Raw genomic sequence first — 23,229 nt, 5'->3', positions numbered from 1 at the left:
GGTAACTCTGCCTACCTCACACTTAACAACATCCAGTCACCTGACCCTTTTAGTTTCTAGTACAATCTCTGGGTCTTCCTACTTGCTATTCCTCTGTCTGGAATGTTCTTCATTTGACTTCTCCCCCTTGACACTTTCTAATATTTTGGATTTCAGGTTAAGTGCCATATCTTCATAGGTTAACCAGACAATCTAAGACAGGTACCCCCAGTTCTTCTCTCTTATGGCATTATATATTTTTTTCTTTTTGGTTACTTCTTACAATTTTAAAGCCCATATTTATAAATTCTATCTTCCTTGTATATTCAGCACCTAGCAGAGTATCTGATATGTAGCAGTCAGTGAATATCTGTTGAATCTTAATTAATGAATGTCCTTATAGAACATATAAGAGACCCTGGGTACCATGGAGGGACAGGAGACAGGAATTAGGGCTTGATTCTCAGGGTTTCTTCAGACTTGTTGTCAAAGACTAGAAAATTCTCCTCAGGTATTGGTTACTTTTTGGTCATATTCACAGGTTGTAACTTGGATGTTCTTCCCAACACCACCAGTATATAGCATGGCCCTTCTTGGAGATCATGACAACTAACATGTTTTTACATACCTCTTATCTTTATTATGCCATTTAGTGTGATTCCGTAGCTAGATATTGTGTCATTTCCCATTTTACAATTGAACAAACTGAGGCACAGGGAGGTTAAATAGCTTGCCCAAGATCACAGAGCTGGTAAGAGAGACATATGAATATGAATATGTATAGTCTGACCTCAGAGTCTGCATTCTTAACTAATCTTTGAAGTTCAGCTACCCATGTGGCTCTGCATCTATGCTGTCTCTCAAAGTGACCTCTTCCAGTCCTATAGATTTAAATGTCATCTATGCCCTGGTCACATTTACTTTGTATCTCCAGCCCAGACTGCTCCCCTGAGTTCCAGAATAATTTAACTACCCACAAGGCATCTTCTCATAGGTAACTGAAACTTAACATTTCCAAAACTGAGTTAATGCACTGCCTCTATGCCCCCATATTCAAACGTGTTTTTCCCTCAGTATCCCCTTCTCAGCAGTGGTATCAGGACTCATGAGAGTCCATATGTTTAAAAATGTGTATATTCATTTTATATACATGTGAGATTGCTTGATTTAGATAATGGCATGATATTTCTTCTTTTCTGTACTGTTGCTTGATCTAACCTTCTCTTACTAAGTTGTGACATACCCAAGCAAGAACCATGATGTACATATCCTTACATTCCAGCATCTCATGCATACATGAATGAAGGAAAGAAAGAAGAAGTGTTTTCTGTGAATGTTACCTATTTCTATTTCAGGTAGTTTCCATTCTACTTAATTTCTGCAGCCATTCTTCTTCTAGAGATATTTTCCCAACTCCTTTAAAGGACCATTTTTCTTCTCCCCATGGTTCTAACCTAAGGGTCAGTATATTAATGAAACAACACTGTTTCAAAAAACCATTTTCATTTCTCTTCGCTTTGTCACTTGCACTCTTGGATTTATGTGGAAAGGAATACTTAATAATGAGGAAAAATCTATTTAGAAACAGTAGCATAATCATTCAGCGGTAGAGAAAAGAGTGATATATAAACCATATAATTAGCAGTAATCTATTTCATATTTATTTTTCTGGGCTGAAGTTCAGTTCCTCCTTGAAAAACTGAATGTAAGTAATAAGTGCCCCCCCAACACACACATACAACCTATGACTAAACATTCATCATCATTCAAGGCAATTCAGCTGACATTTTTCTCAAGATTATGAAAGTAACTTTTAATAGTCTCAAATAAAATCTCAGTTCATTTATTAGTAGCTTATTTTGCTTTGTTTTTGTTGCTTTGTTTTCTAAAATATGGAATTCTCTTCAGATTAGTTTGTATAGTTTATATAAACTAATAAGCAGATTAGTTTGTATAAACAGTTCAGAAAATATGCCTCTTCAATGCATGTACAAAGCCATAGATTTATTTAATCCTCAGAATTTATTAGGTAAAACTGACAAGGGAGTCGAAGGATATGAGTGTCAGCTCTCTCTGGGAAAAACATTCAGTTTGGCTGTGAGTGAGTTACTTGGCTTATATCTTTTTCCTGTTTAAGAAATGGAAGGAAAGCCTCCATTGCAAAGTTTGTGTAGGAATAAAATGAGGTAACAATGTGAAAGTGCTTTCAAAATTATTAATGTTTAGAAAACAATAATAAAGTGATGGTTTTGTAATTATTATTATTTAAGTAATAAAACTGAGGCTATTTTTATCCTGCTGAATGAATCAAAATAGCTATGCTTTTATGCAGAAAATGGTAGAGTCCTACAGTAGACTTTTAGTTGATTCCATGTGTATTCAGATAATGAACTTGGCTTTTCCACACACAGAAATGTGACATTTATTTATTTACTTACTTACTGGTTTATTTATTTATTTATAAATGATTATTTTATTTTTGAGAAAGTGTGAGCAGGGGAGTGGCAGAGAGAGGAGGACAGGATCCAAAGGGGGCTGTGCACTGACAGCAGCAAGCCTGACGCAGGGCTCAAACTCACAAACCATGAGATCATGACCTCAGCCAAAGTCAGCCACTCAATTGACTGAGCCACCCAGGGGCCCCAGAAATGTGGCATTCAAAATGTGCCCTAAGTAGAATATTTTAATTTAGTCTCCTTAATATTTTCATATATTCATGGAGTTCTACAAAATTATTTTTCTTCCACTGTATTTATTTTCTTTATGCCTAGCAATTACAATAATTTCAGAAAGAGAGTGTATCTTGAGATCATTTTCTGCTGTAAATCAGAGTTTGGTTGAGTCTGAATCAGTTAGTACAATTTCACTCTGCCTTGGAAAGATGAGAGAAGAAAGAGGTAAGTGTAAAATCTTGTAGGAAGGCTAAGTGAATTTAAAGAATTCCCATTTTCAAAATTAACATTTTCTTTTTTTTTTTTGAAGGATTCCTTAGTTTTTATTTATTTTTTTTTTTTTTTTACAAATAGTTTATTGTCAAGTTGGTTTCCATATAACAAACACCCAGTGCTCATCCCCACAAGTGCCCTCCTCCATGCCCATCTCCCCCCTCCTCCCCACATCCATCAGTCCTCAGTTTGTTTCTCAGCATTCAAGAGTCTCTCATGGTTTGCCTCTCTCCCTTTCCCCCACCATTTCCCCCCTTCTTCTCCCCCATGGTCCTCAGTTAAGTTCCTCCTAATCCTCCTATACGTGCAAACATGTGATATTTGTCCTTCTCTGCCTGACTTATTTCGCTAAGCATAACACCCTCAAGGTCCATCCATGTTGCTACACATGGCCAGATTTCATTGTTTCTCATTGCCAGGTAGTATTCCATGGTATAGATAAACCACATCTTCTTGATCCATTCATCTGTTGATGGACACTTAGGCTCTTTCCATGTTTTGGCTATTGTTGAGAGTGCTGCTATGAACATTGGGGTACGTGTGCTCCTATGCATTTTCAAGTGTGAAAGCCATAATCCCTTCCCAGACTCTGAAGTATATCTTTAATATAAACAAAAAGATCCATGTATTAGAAAATAGAGCCTATCTTCTGTTTCATAACTTGGAAAACTGTACTATAGGAAAACAAATGGCAAACTTTTCCAGTGCATAAAAATGCTCAGCTGATAAGCTGAGACCATCTCATATCTGCATCTACAGTCATGAATGGGGCAGGATTGAGTTTTTTGTGGGTGTGTGCAGTTTCTCCATGTTCTCTATGGACATGACTACCTATGAGCTCATTTATACTCCCCCTGGCTATGTAGCTGTGAGCATCCAGTCTAGAGAGGATTGGATATAATAGGTTACTAAATAGAAAACCAGTTCATGCAAAGAGATCCAGCTGCTGGTTGTTACATCTTCAGTGCATATTGGCTTGTCTGTTCCCTGGATGGGTACCTCATTTGCAGTTACCATCTATGGTTTCTCCAAGAGTCACTTCATCCTTCTTGCCTCACAGGACAAGCAACTTTCACTTGGACCAGGACTAACTGTTCCATTTCACTAACCATATTCAGAATTAGATAAGTATTGACTGTGTGATCCCTCTGGATCAGGCACTGTGCTAGGCCCAGAGGATACAACTGTGAATAACAGAAACATTTCTTGTCCTTAGAGGGCTTAACAGCCAGAGATCTCCTTATCCCAAGCTAGAATATAAAACCTCATTTCAGCTTAAATTGCTAGAAAGTTTGATTTTTCAGACCAATTTCAAAGGGTGCCCTCCATCATTGTGGACTTGGGCTCAGGCCTTCCTCCTGTTGGGAAATTCACCACCATCAGAGTTCTTGGGAACTTTGTAGTTGATATCAGTTTGGTCTTCATAATATCTTGAGGAATTCTTATAAATTAAGTACAATATTTATAAACCCAACAAGAAGACCTAATGAAAATATGAGCAATGAATTGCAACTGCACATCATCTGCAATTTAAAAATAATTCTCTGTAGCACATATTTATCCCATAAAGTTGGGCTTCTATTTGTGTCATCTGTGTAAAAGTATTGGATTGTTTATAAATACTGTTATAAGGAGAGTTTAGCCACAAAAGCCTAATATATCTGTTGACATTCTTACACTATAAAAATCTAAATGGCATGCAGTCCAGAATGAGCCTGTGTGAAAAAGATATGGATAAGTAATAAACCATTTTGCTAATTTAAACTGGTTAGGCTCACTATTTCCTTCTACCTCCTTCCACAACCCAGCCCTGGGAGATGACTTCCAAAGGGAATTTCCTAATTGGATATATCCCTTGGCCAGAGACATAGATCCAAAACTTGTTGGGTGGTTCTAAAATGTAAAGCCTAGTTTTACTTTCCTGTCTATGTGCTGAATTGATAAAAAATCCCAAGAGGGGGCAAAAGTTTTGGGCCAAAAAACATAGTCATTTGAAAAAGGCTTCCCTGATAGTGACCCAGATTCAAGACTCACATCACTGAAGACCCTCCATCTCCACCACCATCATTTTTTTATTCGCCCTGGGTGATTGAGAGCATCTCTTCTTCCCTCTGCTTTCTCTGCAACTCATCCTTAGGGTTTTTTTTCTCCATGCACTAGCCACAGTGATCTTTAAAAATTGAAATCAAAATGACTCCCCAGTGTTCCTAGAATAAAGTCCAATTGTCTTGTTGTGGCTGGTGAAGCACTGCACATGCTGGTTCCCACTCACCTTTTCAACCTCTTCTCACACTAATGTTATTGATGAATACACTCCAGCCACTCTGCTCTCCTTATTGCTCCTCAAATACAGGGCATACCAAGTGATTTCTCAGCTTAGGGCCTTTGCACCTGGAACACTTATCCCATGTTCTTACCCAGCTGGCTCCTTTGTATCTCAAATTTGCATGTCCCTTATGCAGAGGGGCCTCTTCTGGACCCCTTGCCCAAAGTAGTATGTGCCTCCCTCCCTATAATTTCTCCCATTATTTTGTAATCTTCAGACTATTCATCGCTATCTGAATTTAAGTTTTCTTTTAACTTGTTTTTGCCTATTTCTCCTTTTTTTTTTTTTGTATGTTTGTAGAATGTAGATAGCATCCATGTCTCTTTTGTTCACAGCTGGGTGTCCATTGCCTGACACATATTAGTATATTTTTTGAATGAATACATGCACACATAAGGACCCAATTTTGACTGAAAATGCCCCAAATCTTAAACTCCTATTCTAAGTTCCAACTCAATTTAAACCATAGGAAATTGGATATACTTTTCAATTTAGTTTCTTTTTTCTGTTTCAGTCCTCTCTAATAAATAGTGACATTATCTTTGTGAAGTTGCATGCCCCATGGGAAGTGCTTGGAAGATATGCAGAACAAATGAATGTAAGAATGCCTTTCAGGTAGGTGTAAATATATTTTTTCCTACTCTCTGCTGCTTCCCTGTAAAACTAATAGTGCTCTTCTCTTGAAACAAATAAAACTGAAATGCATACTGAAACACTATTAGAAAAGACCCTTAAAATGCTTCGGAAATACAGTAACTCTATATGGCTTATGATGACTTCATGGCTTTTTGTGAAAATTCCTGTCTAATTCAGTCCTTAGCAGGTAGATATGTCACTGCCTGTGAGAAATAAGTACTTTTCAAGTGACATTTTCATTTTCAAAATGCCATTTTCTGAAGCCCTGTGTACTGCTGCTTTGAATGGCCAGACCCTAGGCATCAATGGTGCAGGTTCTTACTGACATTAAAATCTGCCTTTTCAAGAAATTTCATGAAAATATAATCTATTTTTTAAATAAACTATTTTTAAGTGTTAAAAAGTCAGATCATAAGTACTGTGCAAGCAGAAGCATTCATATTTATTCTAAGCGGCATAAAAATACTTTATGTGGATTGTTTATTTAAAGGATTGATTTACCTTCATCTTATAGTGAATATTTGTATTTTCCATATAAATTAAGGAAAAGTTATCTACATTTGCCAGATAAAGTTTCAAACTTGAAATTATAAATGCCAAAATATGTGGGAAGTAAATAATGGAGTCTCCTAAAGGAGTTGGAAAGATTTAGTACCAAGGGCAGTTCCAAAGGGAATAAAGAATTAAAACCTTTTGGTTCATAGTTTGCCAATAAGACCAAATCAGATGACAGAAACGAGGCAATCTGTTGCCACTTCTAAAACATACCTCTTAATGAGCTGTGGTAAATTATAGAGAGGCACAAGGGACACATTTAGAGAAGGGCAATTTCCATTCAGAGATCTATAATGTATCTTCCTGGTGCATCTTATTTTCTTTGTTTATTGACCTTTTTGTTCTAATACCAAGTCAAAATAGAGGTTGGGGTTTCTAGCATCTGTTTACCTCAAGGTAAAATTCTCATAGGAATTGAGATAAACATAGTTCTAAACTTTTGACTTATTTTTGTATTCAAAATGTGACAAAGGAAACCTGAGAACCCAAAGATTTAAAAAATATATAAAATCACTGAGAGTCATTTATCAGTTTAGTTTCCATTGAAACTTGTTACACTATCATTATAATTAAAGCCAGTTATTTATCAGTGGTATAACAATTTAACATGGTTTACTACTGTATCACATATAAAGACCAAAAGGAAAAGAAATCTAGGCTTAGGTACAGTCATATATCAGACCAACATCTTATAGCCAACAGTCAAAAGTCTGTGTTCTGATCAAAATGAGGTGGTAAAACTTAGTGAAATTGATAGTTCCTCCCCAGTAATCTCACAAAACCTTCCATCAGAACACAGCTCACAAGGAAAGAACCCAAGCAGATGTGGAAACTTGAGCAGTGTTAATGCACAGCAAGTTCCTAGTACCTGGGAACATTTCCTATATAAAAGACCTGACTGAATCGTAGCTAACATTTCTACATGCTCATTATATAGCAGAAAAGTGCGTCCTGGAAGCAGCATTAATACTTTCCTTATGCCACATTAAGAGAATGTGATATAGGGAATAAATGAAAAATTATAATAACTATGAATAATAATCTTCTTTTTAAATATAGGCATTCCTGCAGGACAGTGTTAGGACAAAATACTGTTAATATATAGACACTAACTAGCCTCACTAATATTGATGTGATTTTACCGAAGCATAGCTTCACTAGAGAACCTCAGGCATTTGAAATTTATGCTATTATTTTGTCCAGTGTTTCAGGCAAATAACTCTAGCCTAAGAAGATCTATGTATTTCCAAAGGAGGAATTTTCCTGCCATATCACTTCAACAAAGTGTACAAACATCAGTTTGACTAAGTGTAAATGCCTCAAAGAATTGTGTGTGTATTTATTATTTTCTGTAAACTGCACTTCTGAATCCTGGGTTAGTTTCCTTGGGTTTTTATTCCTACAATGTTTAAAACAAAGTTGGATAATTTTCTTAAGGGAATTTGTGAACAAAATTTGCTTCTTAAGTACTTATCCATCCATGGATGTGCTCTCTCTCTCTCTCTTTTAATTAATAGACTAATTTTAAGGCACTTTTAGGTTTACAGAAAACTGAGCTAGTAGTACACTGTTCTCATATTATCCCTTCTTACTCCACTTTCAGTTTGCTTATTGTTAACATTTTGCATTAGTGTGATATATTTGTTATAATTAATGGACCAGTACTGATAAATTACTATTATCTGAAGTGCATAGTTTACTTTAGGGTTCATTCTTTGGGTTGTATAGTTCCATGGGTTTTGAAAAATCCATAGTGACATGTATCCACCATTATGGTATCACACAGAATAGCTTTACTCCCCTAAAAATCCTTTTTACTCCATCTGTTCATCCCTTCTACCCCAGTACAAACCCCTAGCAGCCACTGATCTTACTGTGTCTATTCCAGTAGTTTTGCCTACTAAAAACATGACTATGTTTATAAGTTTTCATAGATAGGCAAAGTTGTATATAAACTTCTCATTTTCCATAGTGAGATTGCTTAGTTACAGTTTAGAATATATATAAACCACATCAGTTTCATTACTACTCCATTGGTTGAAGCCCAAAGTATGAAAAGGCTGATTGCATTTTTATAAATCATCTAATCCATATGCTCTCCATTCAGATTACACCCAGAATTTTAATCTGGAATGCTTTAAAAGAATTACGGATATATAGAAATATGACACACCCTTACTAAGTCTGACTTTTTAAAGATTTTTTTTTCCAAGATCCCTTGTTTTATCTCTTTAATTCACCTTCAGTCAGGGCCAGTGGTTAGACAGTATTCCCTAGTGTGGTTATTTGATGCCAGTTAGTATTCTTCCCATACAGGTTGTAAAATACGTACTTTTTTATATTACCCTGCCTGTATCAAATGGGAGAAGTCTTCTGTAAACTTCAAAAGCTATATAAGTATTAGTTAATATAATAGTATGCCCATTAAATTGTGCATGTTGCCAGCAGGCTGCCAATTCGTTTCTTCATTCCTAAGAAAAAAAAAGAAAAAGCTGACCTTGGCTAAATTCATATGAATACTAATTGTTCCAAATCATCACTCTGTACAGGCTTTGTAGGCAAAGAGCAACCATAAAAAATTATGATAATGAGAGGAAGAAATGCCAATGGAAAATATTTCATAAGATTTCATGACTCAAAAATGCATGCCCTATGTTCCTACTACATTTCTCACTGTTAATCTCTTTTTAGTTTTTTCTTCTTCACCTCTTACAGGCTTCTATCTTCAATCTCCTTTCCTTCCTTGCTAGTTCAAACTGTAACTGACGATGGGTTTTCTTCTCGACTGGCTTCATTTTTGCTGTTCTTCCAGGAGAAAAATCTATTACCTGCCCCGCCGGTACAAGTTCATGAGCAGGTTAGTAGCATGCTCTGTCATGATGTGTTTGATCTGTTGGCCTGTTTGTTCCAACAATGACAAGGAATACAGGCTGGAAAAGATGGGCCTTTGTCACATGGCAAAACTGGCTGCCATGCACATTCCAAAAATAGCTATTTCAGGTTAGCCTAAAAGATAAGAGCAAAGATAGAAATGCTCTTCTCAGAATCTTTCCTGTAACTTCTCTACACTTAGAAGGACAGAATTTGTCTGCAGATGTGTTGGAGATAGTTGTTGTTTTTAGCCCATTCTATTAGATCAGTTACCAAAAATCCCAGCTGTTGAGTGCATCTTTGATCTGACTGTTATTATTTTTCCACAAAAATCCCACCCTCCACTATAAGTGACTTGTAATCTTGAAATGCAGACAATCAGCCTCTCAAAAAGCTGATAGCTGTTCAGCCTCGCATTGGTGGGGCCCTCCTATGTTAATAACACTTTGTTAATGAAATATGCAGATGTATTACCTTACTCAGAAGCCCTTTCTACTTTCCTTTTTTCTTTAACCTCCCTCCACCCACCCAAAATTCTAGCAGCTAAAGATTGCCTTCAGTGTACTATGTACCCTTCCAAAGTTTGTTTCTCATTGTTTTTTTGAGAAGCCATGGAGAAAGGGAGGGGGAGGGTCGATGGAGTCCTTTATTTCAATACTGTTCTGATCACTAGAAATCTACTTTCAAAATTTTAATTAGTCTTATGTGACCATTCACCCTGAGCTGAGCTAATTGTTAAACTTGGAGACCATTGTATTTCTCTGAAAATCCTATTGTTCAGTTCTATGAGAGTTAAGATTCAAGTTTACTCTGTTTATGTGCTATCCAGAATAATTATAAGAGTAATTGATATATTTTAGTGGGTTTACTCAAATGCATGTGCACTCAACAAAGCATGATATAAGAATTGACATCCAGAAACAAAGATGTGGTTTCCAAAAAATGTCCCTGCACAGTATCTTTACTAGCAGTTCTACTTTCCTTAGCAGTAGTGATAGCTTTTGGATTCACCATGATTTAAAAAATTTTAAATGTTTATTCATTTTTGAGAGATAAAGAGAGACATAGCATGAGTGGGGTAGGGGCAGAGAGAGGGAGACACAGAATCTGAAGCAGGCTCCAGGCTGTGAGCTGCCAGCACAGAACCCGATGCAGGGCTTAAACTCACAAACTGTGAGATCATGGCCTGAACTGAAGTCAGACACCTAACCAACTGAGGCACCTAGGGGCCCCAGATTTACCATGATTTAGATTAGTTCCTTGTCCTGTAATGACCTTCTTAAAACTCTAATGGTAGCATATTAGCCTATATCACTAGTTCTCAAACTTTAACCAGCAAACCTGGAGAGTTTATTAAAACACAAGACTGCTGGGCCTGTGCTGTAATCTATGATGTAGGTGTCCATCTCTCCACCTGGATGGTATGTGAAGGCAAGGATGGCTTGTCCAATTCTATATTTCCAGTACCTAGCACATAGTAGGTGCAGTGAATGGGCAAATGAATTTCTTTACACATGTGGGAGGATTTGGGCAAGGGAAAAGGACGTCATACAAAAATGCATAGGAAAACCAGGTCTGCCAGAAGTATCACAGACAAACTTGGAACTAAAACATTTACTCACACTGCGGGGGAAGGGTGGGCAATGAGGGCTTAAAAGAAAAAGATGATAAAAGGAACCATATATCTCAAGGTTGGATTAGATATCAAATGTCATCAAGTCCAACCACTCAACAGATATTTGAACTTCTGCTATACAGTCAACCAGCCCATGTTTGGACATCTGTGGAGCTAGAGAATTTCTGAATACAGCTGTGGGCACCTGACTATTAAAAAGTTCTTCCTTAAAATAAGTCATAATCTCTCTCTCTATCTTTATCTCTTTAGTTTTTACTTGAAAAAAAACCATTCATATTATAGTTCTGCTCCCCGGATAAACAAACAAAAAAATAATCTACAGAGCAGAAAGCCAAAGTGTATGAGAAAAAGTTGTGAAATTATAAACAAAAGTACTTAGCAAGTATTTGGAAATTGAGGGAGAGAAAGAGGTTTCCATACCTAAAGGATTGGGAAAATGTTGGAGGTAAAAGAAGAATGAAAATCTAAAAGAGGTACAGGTGAGAAAGATGTTGATTTTTGTTTAATAATTCTGTAGTATAACTCACAGTAGGTCTTTGACACACAGATGTCTTGAAGACCTCTGAAAATGATGGCAAAGCAGTTGAAGCTAGAGGTAAAGCTAGAGAATCTAATTTTGGAGTCAGAAGTATAGAAGTCATGGCTTAAGCCAAGGGAGTGAATGGAATCTCCCAGGGAAGGAGGCAAAGTACAAAAATAGTTCCAGTGGCAATTCCTTAGAAAATCTGTGTTAAGGAGGCAGGAAGAGAGGGAAAAAGGATGAAAAAGAACAATTTAAGAAAGAGGAGACCCAAGAGAGGAGAGTGTCAAAGGTACCAGGAATGAGTTCCCATTAGAATGGGTGTTTTTCAACTTATGATGAAGGCTGAGACATGAGAATCAATTTTGAATATTTAGAAGTTAGGGGTGCCTGGGTGGATCAGTCAGTTAAGCATCCAACTTTGGCTCAGGTCATGATCTCACAGTTCATTAGATCAAGCCCCACATCAGGCACTGTACTGACAGCTCGGAGCCTTGAGCCCACTTCAGATTCTGTGTCTTCTTCTCTCTCTGCACCTCCCCTGCTCACATTCTGTGTCTGTCTCTCAAAAATAAATAAACATTAAAAAAATTTAGAAGTGAGTGATAATTCCATGATAGCATTTTCCATAAGAAGTGGTTCTCAAACTTAAGTGGACATCAAGATTATCTTCAAGGTTTTTTAGTATTCAGATTATTTGGCCCATCTACAGAGTTTCTGAGGTGAGGTGCAATAATTTGAACTTCTATCAAGATCCCAAGTGATGTTAATGTGGCTGTTCTAGGAGTATATTTTGAGAATCATGACCCCATAGAGGAGGGTAATGGAAACGAAATTACAGCTGGTGGAAAATGGACAAGCCCCTGATAAATCAGGGGCAGTGAGGATTCACTACTACCTTGATAAATTTTGAGATAGAAGAAAAGAGAGGGGATTGGCTTAAGAACAGTAGCCAAGAGGAAGGAAGCAGAAGCGATTGTGACAGGTGACCAATCACAAATTCTCCATTCATATAGGGGAGAGGTTTTGAGTGAGTAAGGGTTTGGGAAATCCTTGTTTCATGAACTGAAAGAACAACTTACTAAATAGCAATCTTTAGCCTGAAAAAGTCAATGTTACTTCAAGTGCATAAATCATAATAAAGGTAGAATTTGGGCATTGGAAGTTCCTGGAAGACTCAGACAAAAGAAAGGGAACCCTAACTGGTACTATGACACACTGATTCAGAATGCCTCTTAAGATCAGCTTCTTTGCTTACCACATCCCTATAGTGGTATACCTTAGTGAAGCCCAGTATCTGGTGTAATTTTTAAAATGCAGTTTGTTAGGGGTGCTTGGGTGGCTCAGTTGGTCAAGCATCTGACTTCAGCTCAGGTCATGATCTCACAGTTCATGGGTTCAAGCCTCGCACTGGGCTCTCTGCTGACAGCTCAAAGTTTGGAGCCTTTTCTGGATTCTGTGTTTCCCTCTCTCTTTGCCCCTCCACTGCTCGCACTCTGTCTCTCTCAAAAATAAATAAGCACTAAAAACATTTTAAATGCAGTTTGTTAGAAATGTTGGTATCTATTTTAACTCTTATGGAGAGAGTCTCTGATATGCCAGCTTGAAGGGTGTGTCTAACATCTTGCTATCGTGATTGTACAGGATAATGTTTAATAAAACACTGACTATAATATTCTAAAATTCTCATGTCATAGTAGATATGGATATTTAATTTAGCTTTTAGTTTTGTACACATAAATGGTATTTAATTTCATTACATCATGAAAGAATCCCTGAAATACACTTACCTCCTTTAATGGTAACAGAAATATTATAAAGTTTCTGAGCAGGCAGAGAAATAAAGCATCTTTTCACAAATATCTTTATTTTTAAAAGTCACCTGACTTCTATAAAGCACACTCATGTAGTTCAGACATATATTCTTGAGGTAAATGCTATTTTCATCATGTACTTGGCCTGTTAAATGCTCCTTTGACTCTCTGGCCAGACTTACAGGGCTTTATAAATTGCCTATCCAATAAAGAAAGGAAATTTATCATCTATCTTCTGCCTGTTTTTTTGTCTTCACCAAATAATGCAAATATAGTCTGTAGAAAATGTGATCACAAAGGAACAAATTTGATTATTGTACGTGGCTTGTTGCTGAAGTCTCATTACTACTCATTCCTTTTCCATCCACTACCCACCCCACACACACACACCTGCCTGATATTATCCTTTGCAATCCTTTGACAGAGTGCTGCCCCTACTACATTATACATTCAGTGCGGTTGTAATCTTATCAGTTGAATACAGGCAAATACAAAATGACTTGTATTTTCCATCCTTGTTTTTAAAAATTAATATATGTAAATTTTCCATAGGCTTTAGACTCTTCTATAAGATATTTAGGTTGTGCCCCAGTTAGTAGCCTTGTGACCTAAAAGAATTCTAACTCCAATCCAAGGAGAGGCTATAAATACAGGAGACTTGGCTCTCAGAAGAGGAAAAAGAAATCCAAGGCTCCTGTTGTCTGTTACCAGTCCAGAAGGGCTTCATTTATTGCACCGTAGGGCTCTGTGTGGTACCTCCATTATTTAAAAAAAAAAAAAAATTATCTGTAGTTTCCCTCTAGATATGTCATTCCCGAAAATGTAATCTGTTTGATGTGTGATGCTATTATAATATTCTGGTCTGGGGAAAAGCAAGTGTCTCTGAAGTAGCCTATTTCATTTAATTTAGCCTAATTAAGTTGTCATTAGTACAGGCTCCCTCCTGGGTTGTTAGTGGCTCAAGGGAAAGGCCTTTGTCTTCTTTGGGGTATACCCACAGCATCCAGGTGGGGGCACTGCACGCAGTAAGTAATTTATGAAGACCTACTGATAGGTTAGTATGTGGGGAGTGAAGTCCATTGGCCTGTGGCCTTTTCTGTAATTATCACCACTCCTAAGGTAGATAGGATAGTCTCCCCTTTACATCTGAGAGAACCAAGGGCCAAAGAGGTTTAAGCAGAACCTTCACAAAGCACATTTCCAAGGCACAACTTGGGAAGGCACAGCACATCAGAGATGGCAGTCTCTCCCCACTTGCTTGTGTTGTGCTGCCAGCTCTTTCCAGCTACTCAGGACCTGACCTGCCATGAACCAGAATCTGGGCAAGGGAAGGAGGGAACTTGAACTTCCTGTAATATCGACTTTCTGTAAAATACCCATCTTTTGGTTTAGATATTAACTTGACAAATTTAGACCAGAAATGCCCAAGTGGATGATCAATTCATTGTTTCTATTGATTTGACTATGTAGAGGCTTCCTGCACTCCCTGGCTCCTGGCCCTCTTCATCCTCAAAGATAGCAATGGCCTGTTGAGGCCTCATGCTTTGAATCTCTCTGACCACTCCCTATCTTCTGACTCATCTTTGCTATCCCTAGCTGGAGAAAGTTCTCCTTTTAAATGGTTCATATGACTAGGTTGGGTCCACCTGAGTAAACCAGGATGCTCTCCTTCCTAAAGATTTCTTAATCCTGATTAAATCTACAAAGTTCCTTTTGCCATGTCACATAACATATTCACAGTTTCCAGTGATTAGGCTATATACATCTTTCAGGAGCCATTCTGCCAACCAGAAGAGCACAAACCTCTGACCACATTTGATTTGTTTCTATCATTTCCAAGTATATAACATGGACCAGTGTGTGTGATGGAAGCTATCCAGTCCATGCTTTGTTCTCCTGCTTCTGCTCAGGCTACCCCAGTAAGGACGGATTCATATGTCCCTGCCCCAGTCAGTGTTTCAAGTGTTTTGTTTTTAAGATATCTTTTGAATATCTTTCTTCCATCCTAATGTTTTTAAAGCACAGTTCCTCTGCTTTTGATCACTTTTATATTAGCCTCCATGGTCCTCAAGAAGTTATTAATAACACTGTATTTGCCTGGCAGCCTTTCCAAACCATTTCATGACACCATCTTTTGTAAGCTTCCTAACAGCTCTGCAAGGTTGTAAGATGGTAATCGTGATGATTATTCCATTTTAAAACCCTTAAAAAGGTGAGTGATTTGTGGAAGTCACACAGATGATAAGTAACAGAGCCAGGATTTAGGCACCCCAATTACACATCGTAGCTTCTTTTGGGAGCTTCCCTTCTCTTCCTTCTGCCTCTTCTGGCCCTTCCTCATTTTTCAATGAATCATTTTCATTACCCTGTTCTACTCTGTCTCCACCATTTCTACATTTCATTTAAATTGTGCTACAAGCTGTTGCCGAAAGCTGCCATTTCATTCCCATAGAGTGTTTATGCCTGATTTTTCACAGCTTTATTTGTTTTTATCCATGCTGAGCACTGTACCCAGCTGGATTTAATTCATAGTTGTTGCACGCAGAGCACAGATTCTGTAAGAATGTGAACTTTGCAAAGTGTAATCCGATTAGTGCTGCAGACTAGAGATGTGTGGGAGGTAAAAGCTCTATTATGAAAATCCTCTGGGCCAATGTCCTCTTTCTCAAATGAGTTTAAAGGCAATCAGATGAAATAAAGCCAAGAGTTATGGGGAAGGCCACCAGTTTAGCCTAGGAAGTATAATTTATGAGTCCATTTAAGGACTAAATCATTGAACTTGGACAAGCTGTAGATACTGGTGAAGCACAATCAACTTTCAATTGAAAATAAAGAAATCTTAAGAGGCAAGCTGGTTGTTCAAATTCATATTTTGTGGGGTAAAAAGATTGTAATAAGAGCCAGTACTTAGTTTACACCAGACACTCTTCTGGAGACCTTATGTACATATTGATTAGTTAATCACCGTAACTCTATGAATGGAGTATCATTATACTTGATAGATAAGGAAATTAAGGCACAGCAAAGTTAAATAATTAGCAGTGGCCAAGGTCACACTGCTAATATTTACAGAGCCAGGATTTGAATCTAGGCATTTCAACCCCATGTTCTCAATTACTGTGTCATACTGCCTCTCTGATGAGCATCATGTCACTATGCTTCAAGTATCCTTAAAGAGATGGTGAGGGAGGAGAGGACGAGGAGGAGGAAGGATAGAGGAGATGGGAACTTTCCCCTCCTTAGGGCCTTGAACCCTTCCACTGTACTGTTCTTTTCTGGATACATGACCTTCAGTAGAATCTTTATTTCTGTATGTACGTATGGATGGTAGATATGAGTTGTCTTTGAGAGGAAGGGCCTAGAGAAGCTGTGAGATCCTTTCTGTTTTGAACTTTGAAGGGTTCTGAAGAAAGGCCAGCTACTACTGGGCACAGGGCACTCACTAGTGGTGAGGCTGGAACCCTGCTGAGAATAAAAGAAGTGGCAAAAGAATTAACCATTATTTTTCATCTTGGAGCAGACTGACTACATAAAAAGTCATTCCTTCACCTGGGAGTTTTATTAAAAAGGATAAATTGCCATGTAAATAGTTTTATAACTGGAAAAAAAATCCTGCCCCAATTCCATGTGCTTTTCATATCTAGACTGAGAAGGCATTTAGTTACTTTCTTCTGTAGAGCAGTCTATCCTTCCATAGCCCTCAAGTGAGGATTTCTAGTATCAATTACTTTGGTGGGATGATCCCTAAAATCAAGAGTCCAAAACCTGCATTCTGTTCCTGGCTTTCCTCACGGGCTGGGTAATTTGAGCTGGATACTTACCCACCATCTCTTTTTGATGTGTAAGATGAGTATGGTACCTGTTCATTCTACCTCATGGAGATGCTACTTGATAAGTGCTTTTGGAAAATACTTTATTCAGTGGTATAGATATGCCAGGTAGCAAAGTTGTTTTAAAGTGTGCTGCGGATTTTGCTCCTTCTAGTGGTTTTCTGTGGATGATTGACACTTTGATCACTTGGAAGCCAGAAGTCAGAGGGAATGGGGAGGGGGCCAAGGGAAATCTATGGCTTGTAGACCACACTTAATGACACTGTTGTTTTCTCTCACTTGGTATCATTGTGCACCCTGACCAGAATGGCACGTGTGTTGTCATGTCCCAGTATCTTGAGAGCCATGGAGTCAATCTGAAGGACAGAAATGAAAACTGAACAGCCTGCTGTCTGATGAGAGGCAGCTCAGAAGTGGTGTGAGAGGCAGGAAGCAAATCTTGACATCATGCTCTCTGTACACAGTCAATCCATTGGGATGTGCTGTCAGCTTCCCTGCCAAAATTAACTACATCTTGACCACTTCCTTAACCAAGAAAACGTTCCAAATACAAAATAAGTTTCTAGAACCTACAGAATATAAGAAGCTAAGGTCTCTGCTGCTTTGCTTAAGGGGCTATCCGCTTCCTTCCCAGAGCCTTCAGTCTTGGTCATTTATTGGCATGTGGGTAGACGTTTAACTCTCGGCTACTATTTCATAGACAATGACACTGAGGCCCCTTGGTGAGATATTAAAAAAAAAAACAACAACGCTGGAGTTGAGGCTTTCTTCTGTCTATAAACTGGGGGTATCATGAGTGCAGTGAGAGTGCCTGGGTTGTGTGGTGTCATACTTACAGCTCTGTGGAGACTTCCATCCTGTGTTTTGGGACATTGCTGACATGCTGTATTGGTCTTGCCTTTCATGTACAGGATCGATAAACAAATAAGCAGGTTTCGGAGATGGTTACCTAAGAAGCCCATGAGGCTGGACAAGGAGACACTGCCAGACCTGGAGGAGAATGACTGCTACACTGCCCCTTTCAGCCAGCAAAGGATCCACCAGTGAGTGTTTCGCGTGAAAGCCTTTGTCTTACTAAGGACATGCAGCTGTGGTAGAGCCTTCTCCTGCACGCCTTTGAGTCCTTGGCATGAGGAAGGAACAGCTTAGTGCCCTTCTTCCCTGAAAGTCCTGTGAGTGTTCATATCCTTTTGTATTAGGGTAAGCTAACTGTTCTAACAAACAAGCTCCATATCTCAGCAGCTTGATACAACAGAACACGCATTATTCATATGTGTTTGGGTGAACAACCTTCTCCTTGGTGATTCAGAGACCCAGACTCCTTCTGTTTTATGGCTTTGCCAGTCCCCATTGCTCAGAGCCCTTGAAGGCTCTTCAACATCTAAACAGCAGACAGGGAAATTTGTCTATCCTCGCCCTGTTGAAGAGGGGTGGTTTGTTTGTTTTAATCAATCTCCAGTCACTTCTCAGTTCCCTTTTCTGCAGCAACCCACCAAGTTGCCCCAGGAAAAGCCATATGCCTTAGCAGCCCATTTGCTGGCTCATTTGTCAGACAATCTCCAAACAGTAATTTGTCACTTTTTCTATGTGGGGAGAAAATGTTGGCTAAGTAATTAAGCCTTTGAGGAATTGCAAAAGTGATAGGGAGTTGACTGTGAAACATCTGAGATGGCAAGAAATCAGGGTGGCAGGGTCAGTGGTAGGAGAGAAAACACGCCAAAGACTATAAGCAACTAGGCAGAAACAGCCTCTCAGAAGGCAAATAGATAAGTTGGGCATAGCCTTGTTCTCAGCCAGACTTTAGGAATTCCTGGCTCTCCTGGCTCTAGCCACAGAGACAGCCTCAGTAAAAATGACTTACCCAAGGGGAGGGGAAGGATGACATATTTAAAAAAAAAATAGGTTGCAGGTACCTGGGTAGCTCAATCAGTTGAGTGTCCAACTCTTGATGTTGGCTCAGGTCATGATCCCATAGTTTGTGGGATTGAGCCCTGTGTCAGGTACTTTCAGAGCCTCTTGGGATTCTCTCTCTCTCAAAAAAAAAATATAGGTTGCTAACTTTGAGAAAAAAATAAACCAAATGGCAGTTGTCAAGTTGCAGAGAATGTACAATCAGGGGCATGTTTCAGCAAAGAAAATCAGTTAATGTCTTTGGACTTCAAGAGGGTAAGGAGAACAGAAAAAGAGTAGGTGTTCTGCATCAAAATATGTAATGCATAATACAAAAGAAGCAACTTTCTAAGCCTCTGGATAGAAAATAAATAGCCAAACTCTGGATCCCCACAAGTCAAATTGATGCCAACCCAGGCACATTATGTGAACATTTAAAAGAGTCATTGAAGAAGATATAAAACTCACAACCTGGCCTCAGATTCCTAGTTAAATGCTCCACAGGAAATAGGAAATGAAAAGGATTTCACATTAACTCAAAGATTAAGACATATGGGTGTTTTTAAAGAGCAAAAGACAGATGAAAGCTGATATGTTCCTGCTCTTAATTTAAGCCTTTTCTATCCCTTTTCTGTTCATCTTGAAGTTTCTTAGACAAAGGTTGTATGTTTTAAATTCTTCTGGAGTAGAGTCTGGTTTATATGCAGAGTTTTCCCTTTGTTTCTCACCTGCCTACCAGAGTATCCAGCACAGTGCAGGAGCATCTCATGATTTTTGGATGGATAGGTGGGTGAACGGATAAGTACGTGGCTAGATGAGTGGAACAATCAATGAAATACAGGGTATGTGCCTGGAATTGTGCTTTACTTTTAAAGGGATATAGTTAAATAGAAAAGGAAGGTTTCCTCCAGTATGCATCTTCATGCTGGTTACATTTCCTGATGTTCTTTCTTGCTTTAGAACAAATTTTTAGCAGGGTTCTCAAAGTCAGAAGTACCTGGGCACCCATCAGGATCTCTAGGGAATAGAACCAAGAATCATATCTTTAAAAGTATTTTAAAGTATATGATAAATGAGGGACAATAGCCTGTGGGATCAGAGAGGTATTTAGCCATCTCTATCACAAATTTGAGAGGCCTTTTTTTTATATGTTTGGGCATCATTTAGTTGTTGTTTCATTTAGCTGTCACTGATTTGATGTCTACTTCTTGCCAGGCACTGCCCAGGTACAGAGGATATAAAGATAAATAATACAGTCTTTACTCCTGCCTAGTAAAGATAGAAGACCATCTTTCATAGTTGTAAACAGTATTATGGTTGTGCCTTAAAAGAAGGAGTGCTCCATGGTATATTTATACAATGTAATACTACATGACAATGAGAAAGAATGAAATCTGGCCATTTGTAGCAACATGGATGGAACTTGAGGGTGTTATGCTGAGCGAAATAAGTCAGGCAGAGAAGGACAAATACCATTTGTTTGCACATACAGGTGGATTAGAAGGAAGTTAATGGAGGATGATGTGGGAGAAGAAGGGGAAAAATAGTTGGGGAGAGGGAGGGAGGCAAACCGTGAGAGACTCTTGAATGCTGAGAACAAACTGAGGGCTGATGGGTGTGGGGGAAGGGCGAAGGGGGATGATGGGCATGGAGAAGGGCACTTGTTGGGATGAGCACTGGGTGTTATATGTAAACCAATTTGATAATAAACTATTTAAGGAAAAAAAAAAGAAAGAGTGCTCCATACTCCAAATTAGGATGGAGGTTCTAAGAAATAAGTTTCGAACACACAAAATAATGCTTAAGATGTGTCTTGAAGGATAACACATCCAGGTAGGTAAGTGAGGAGTGGAGGGTGGAAGCATATCTCAAGAGGAAATAATGTATGTACAAAAGTAAACAGACATGAAACAGAATGGGGTTTTGAAGAACTACAGGTAGTTTTCTGTGAATGGACATAGGGTGTGAGAAAACTGGTGTCATTGTTTGAAAAAAGAGAGTGATCAGTGGATGATGAGCTTTCAAGATAGGAGAAGCAAGAAAGAAAAAGCAGAGGGACTGCTGGAATGAAGGAAACATATGAGCCAGGCCTCACTTGGGCCAATAGGGTAGTTTAAGCAGTTCCATTATGCAGTTGGAAGATGAAGGATTAAACAAGGGTCTATGAACATCAAGGGCACTAAGGGATTTCTTTCTTTTTGAGAATTGTCATGCCACATAGACAATGTCCCTTTAATGAATGTGTAAAAGTAAGACTTGAGCACTGGCTATCAAGTTAAAAGTGACTGGTATATAGGCACTCAGGTGGCTCATTCGGTTAAGTGTCTGACTTTAGGTCAAGTCATGATCTCACGGTTTGTGGGTTCGAGCCCTGCATCGGGCTCTGTGCTGACAGTGCAGACCTTGAATCTGCTTGGAATTCTCTCTCCCTCTCTCTCTCTCTCTCTCTCTCTGTTCCTCCCCCAACTTGTGCATTCTCATTCTCTTATTCTCTCTCCCTCTCTTAAAATAAATAAACTTTAAGAAAATGAAATGATTGGTATAATCAGAAAAAAAATCCCCAAAGATACTTTCCTAAGGTGACCTTAATGGGTTTAAAATAACCAGAAGTACCTGGCAAATGAGCTATAGGTGTTATAATATGATTTTCTGGTTTTCCAAATGTACTCCAAAAACCCATGTGGCTTCTTGGTTTTGCAGAATATTTAATATTGTGTTTGTTTAGGAATAAGAGAGAATAATAGATATTTGTGTGTGTGTTTGTGTGTGTATGCATGTGCACGCATGAATGTAGTGGAAAAAGGGAGAAAAAATTAAGAGTTTAATAAATAATGGTCAATGTGGGAAAGATACCCTAAAAATACTTTGCACTCATGATAAAACCCAGACTCCTAGGTTGGCTCACTAGCTCCTGCTTCCATTCCCCTCTTGAGCACTTCAGCCACAATGCACTGCTCTCACCTCCTTAACTCATGATGATCTCTTGTCTTCTGTTGCACGTGATCTTCCCTCTGCTTGGTGTACCCTTTCCCTTAGGCTCCCTTCTTTCAGGTTTCATCAAAGATGTTTCTTTCAGGAAACCTTCCAAGATTTCCCACCTCCACCCCCAATTCTGGGTGAGGTGCATTCATCTATATCTGATATTTATTTTTTCTATCTTTGCTCTTAATATAGTATCATATAGACTGTAACGTCCTTGAAAGGCTATGTCTGTGTCATCTTTTTTTTGAATCTCATAGCTTGTGCTTAATAATGATTTGCTAAATGAGTAGTGAGTAGATAAAAATGAAAATAGAACAATTATGTGAGCAAAGAATATAGATGGTATATATAGATGATTAGCTCACTGCACACTCATCTCAAACCAAATTAAGAACATTCTGTGCTCTAGTGTGGTCCACTTTCATTGTCCCCAGTCCAGTATATGGCACTAATATTTGTGCAGTTGCTGAAATAAGAGTCAGGAAGCTATTCTAATCCTCTTCTTCACTTACACTTCCCACATCCACTCCATCTCCAAGGGCTGATGATTGTACAATTTAAGTGTCTCTGTAATCTAACAAATTTTCTCTATCTCCATCATCATTATGTCACTTTTAAACCTAGAAACAATATAACAGATCTCCCTGGTTCTATCCTTGCCCACCTTCAGTCCATTTTCCCAAGCGCAAACAGAAGGATGTTTTTGAATTACAAATCTAATTATGTCACTTGACCCTGTTTAAAAATCTCAGAATGTATACCAGAATTACTGAGGTGATCTACACGGCCTTGAATGGGCTGGCTATGTGACCAGTTCCTCTCCAACCTTATCTCCCTTCACTATTTTCCACCCCAATTCCCTTTTTCTTTTGAACATTTAAAATTTATTACAAATGCAATAGGTTAACCTCTCATACAAAGTACAATTTACAATTAAAAATTTAATGTGACTAAAACTTTTGAACACTATAAATACTTTGAAGAGTAGACAAAACAGCTATAATTACAATGTTTGCTAAATTTTATACCAAAATATTTGGTATACTTTATACCAAAACTATTAAAAATTATTGATGCTATTATTTATTATTTTGATAAATATTCTTAAATACCTGTGTAGGGTTACAATAAAACCTGTTTTAATTTAACTTAAAATTATAGTAAAGTTTATCTTGTCATCATCCCAGTATTACAAGGTCTTTGGTTCCAAAAACAATCCCCCCAAATAAAACAACCCCAGTATCT

The 23,229-nt window shown here is 38.2% G+C and overlaps 1 protein-coding gene across 2 annotated transcripts in view; it reads left to right on the top strand.

Annotated features, from left to right (window-relative positions):
* The window catches only part of ANO4 (anoctamin 4), a 342,675-nt gene that overhangs the window by 181,039 nt on the left and 138,407 nt on the right, over window positions 1-23,229 (top strand). For both annotated transcript variants that reach the window (XM_077772254.1, XM_077772253.1), the window contains 3 exons: window positions 5,765-5,865; window positions 9,254-9,298; window positions 18,024-18,155. In XM_077772254.1, the coding sequence (XP_077628380.1) occupies window positions 5,765-5,865; window positions 9,254-9,298; window positions 18,024-18,155 (278 nt within the window). The remainder of the gene's footprint in view (window positions 1-5,764; window positions 5,866-9,253; window positions 9,299-18,023; window positions 18,156-23,229) is intronic.

Source organism: Crocuta crocuta, unplaced genomic scaffold, assembly GCF_008692635.1.
Source record: "Crocuta crocuta isolate KB4526 unplaced genomic scaffold, BGI_CrCroc_1.0 scaffold216, whole genome shotgun sequence".
Taxonomy (NCBI): domain Eukaryota; kingdom Metazoa; phylum Chordata; class Mammalia; order Carnivora; family Hyaenidae; genus Crocuta; species Crocuta crocuta.
The sequence above is the reverse complement of the archived record's forward strand: the minus strand, read 5'-3'. Positions and strand labels throughout refer to the sequence as shown.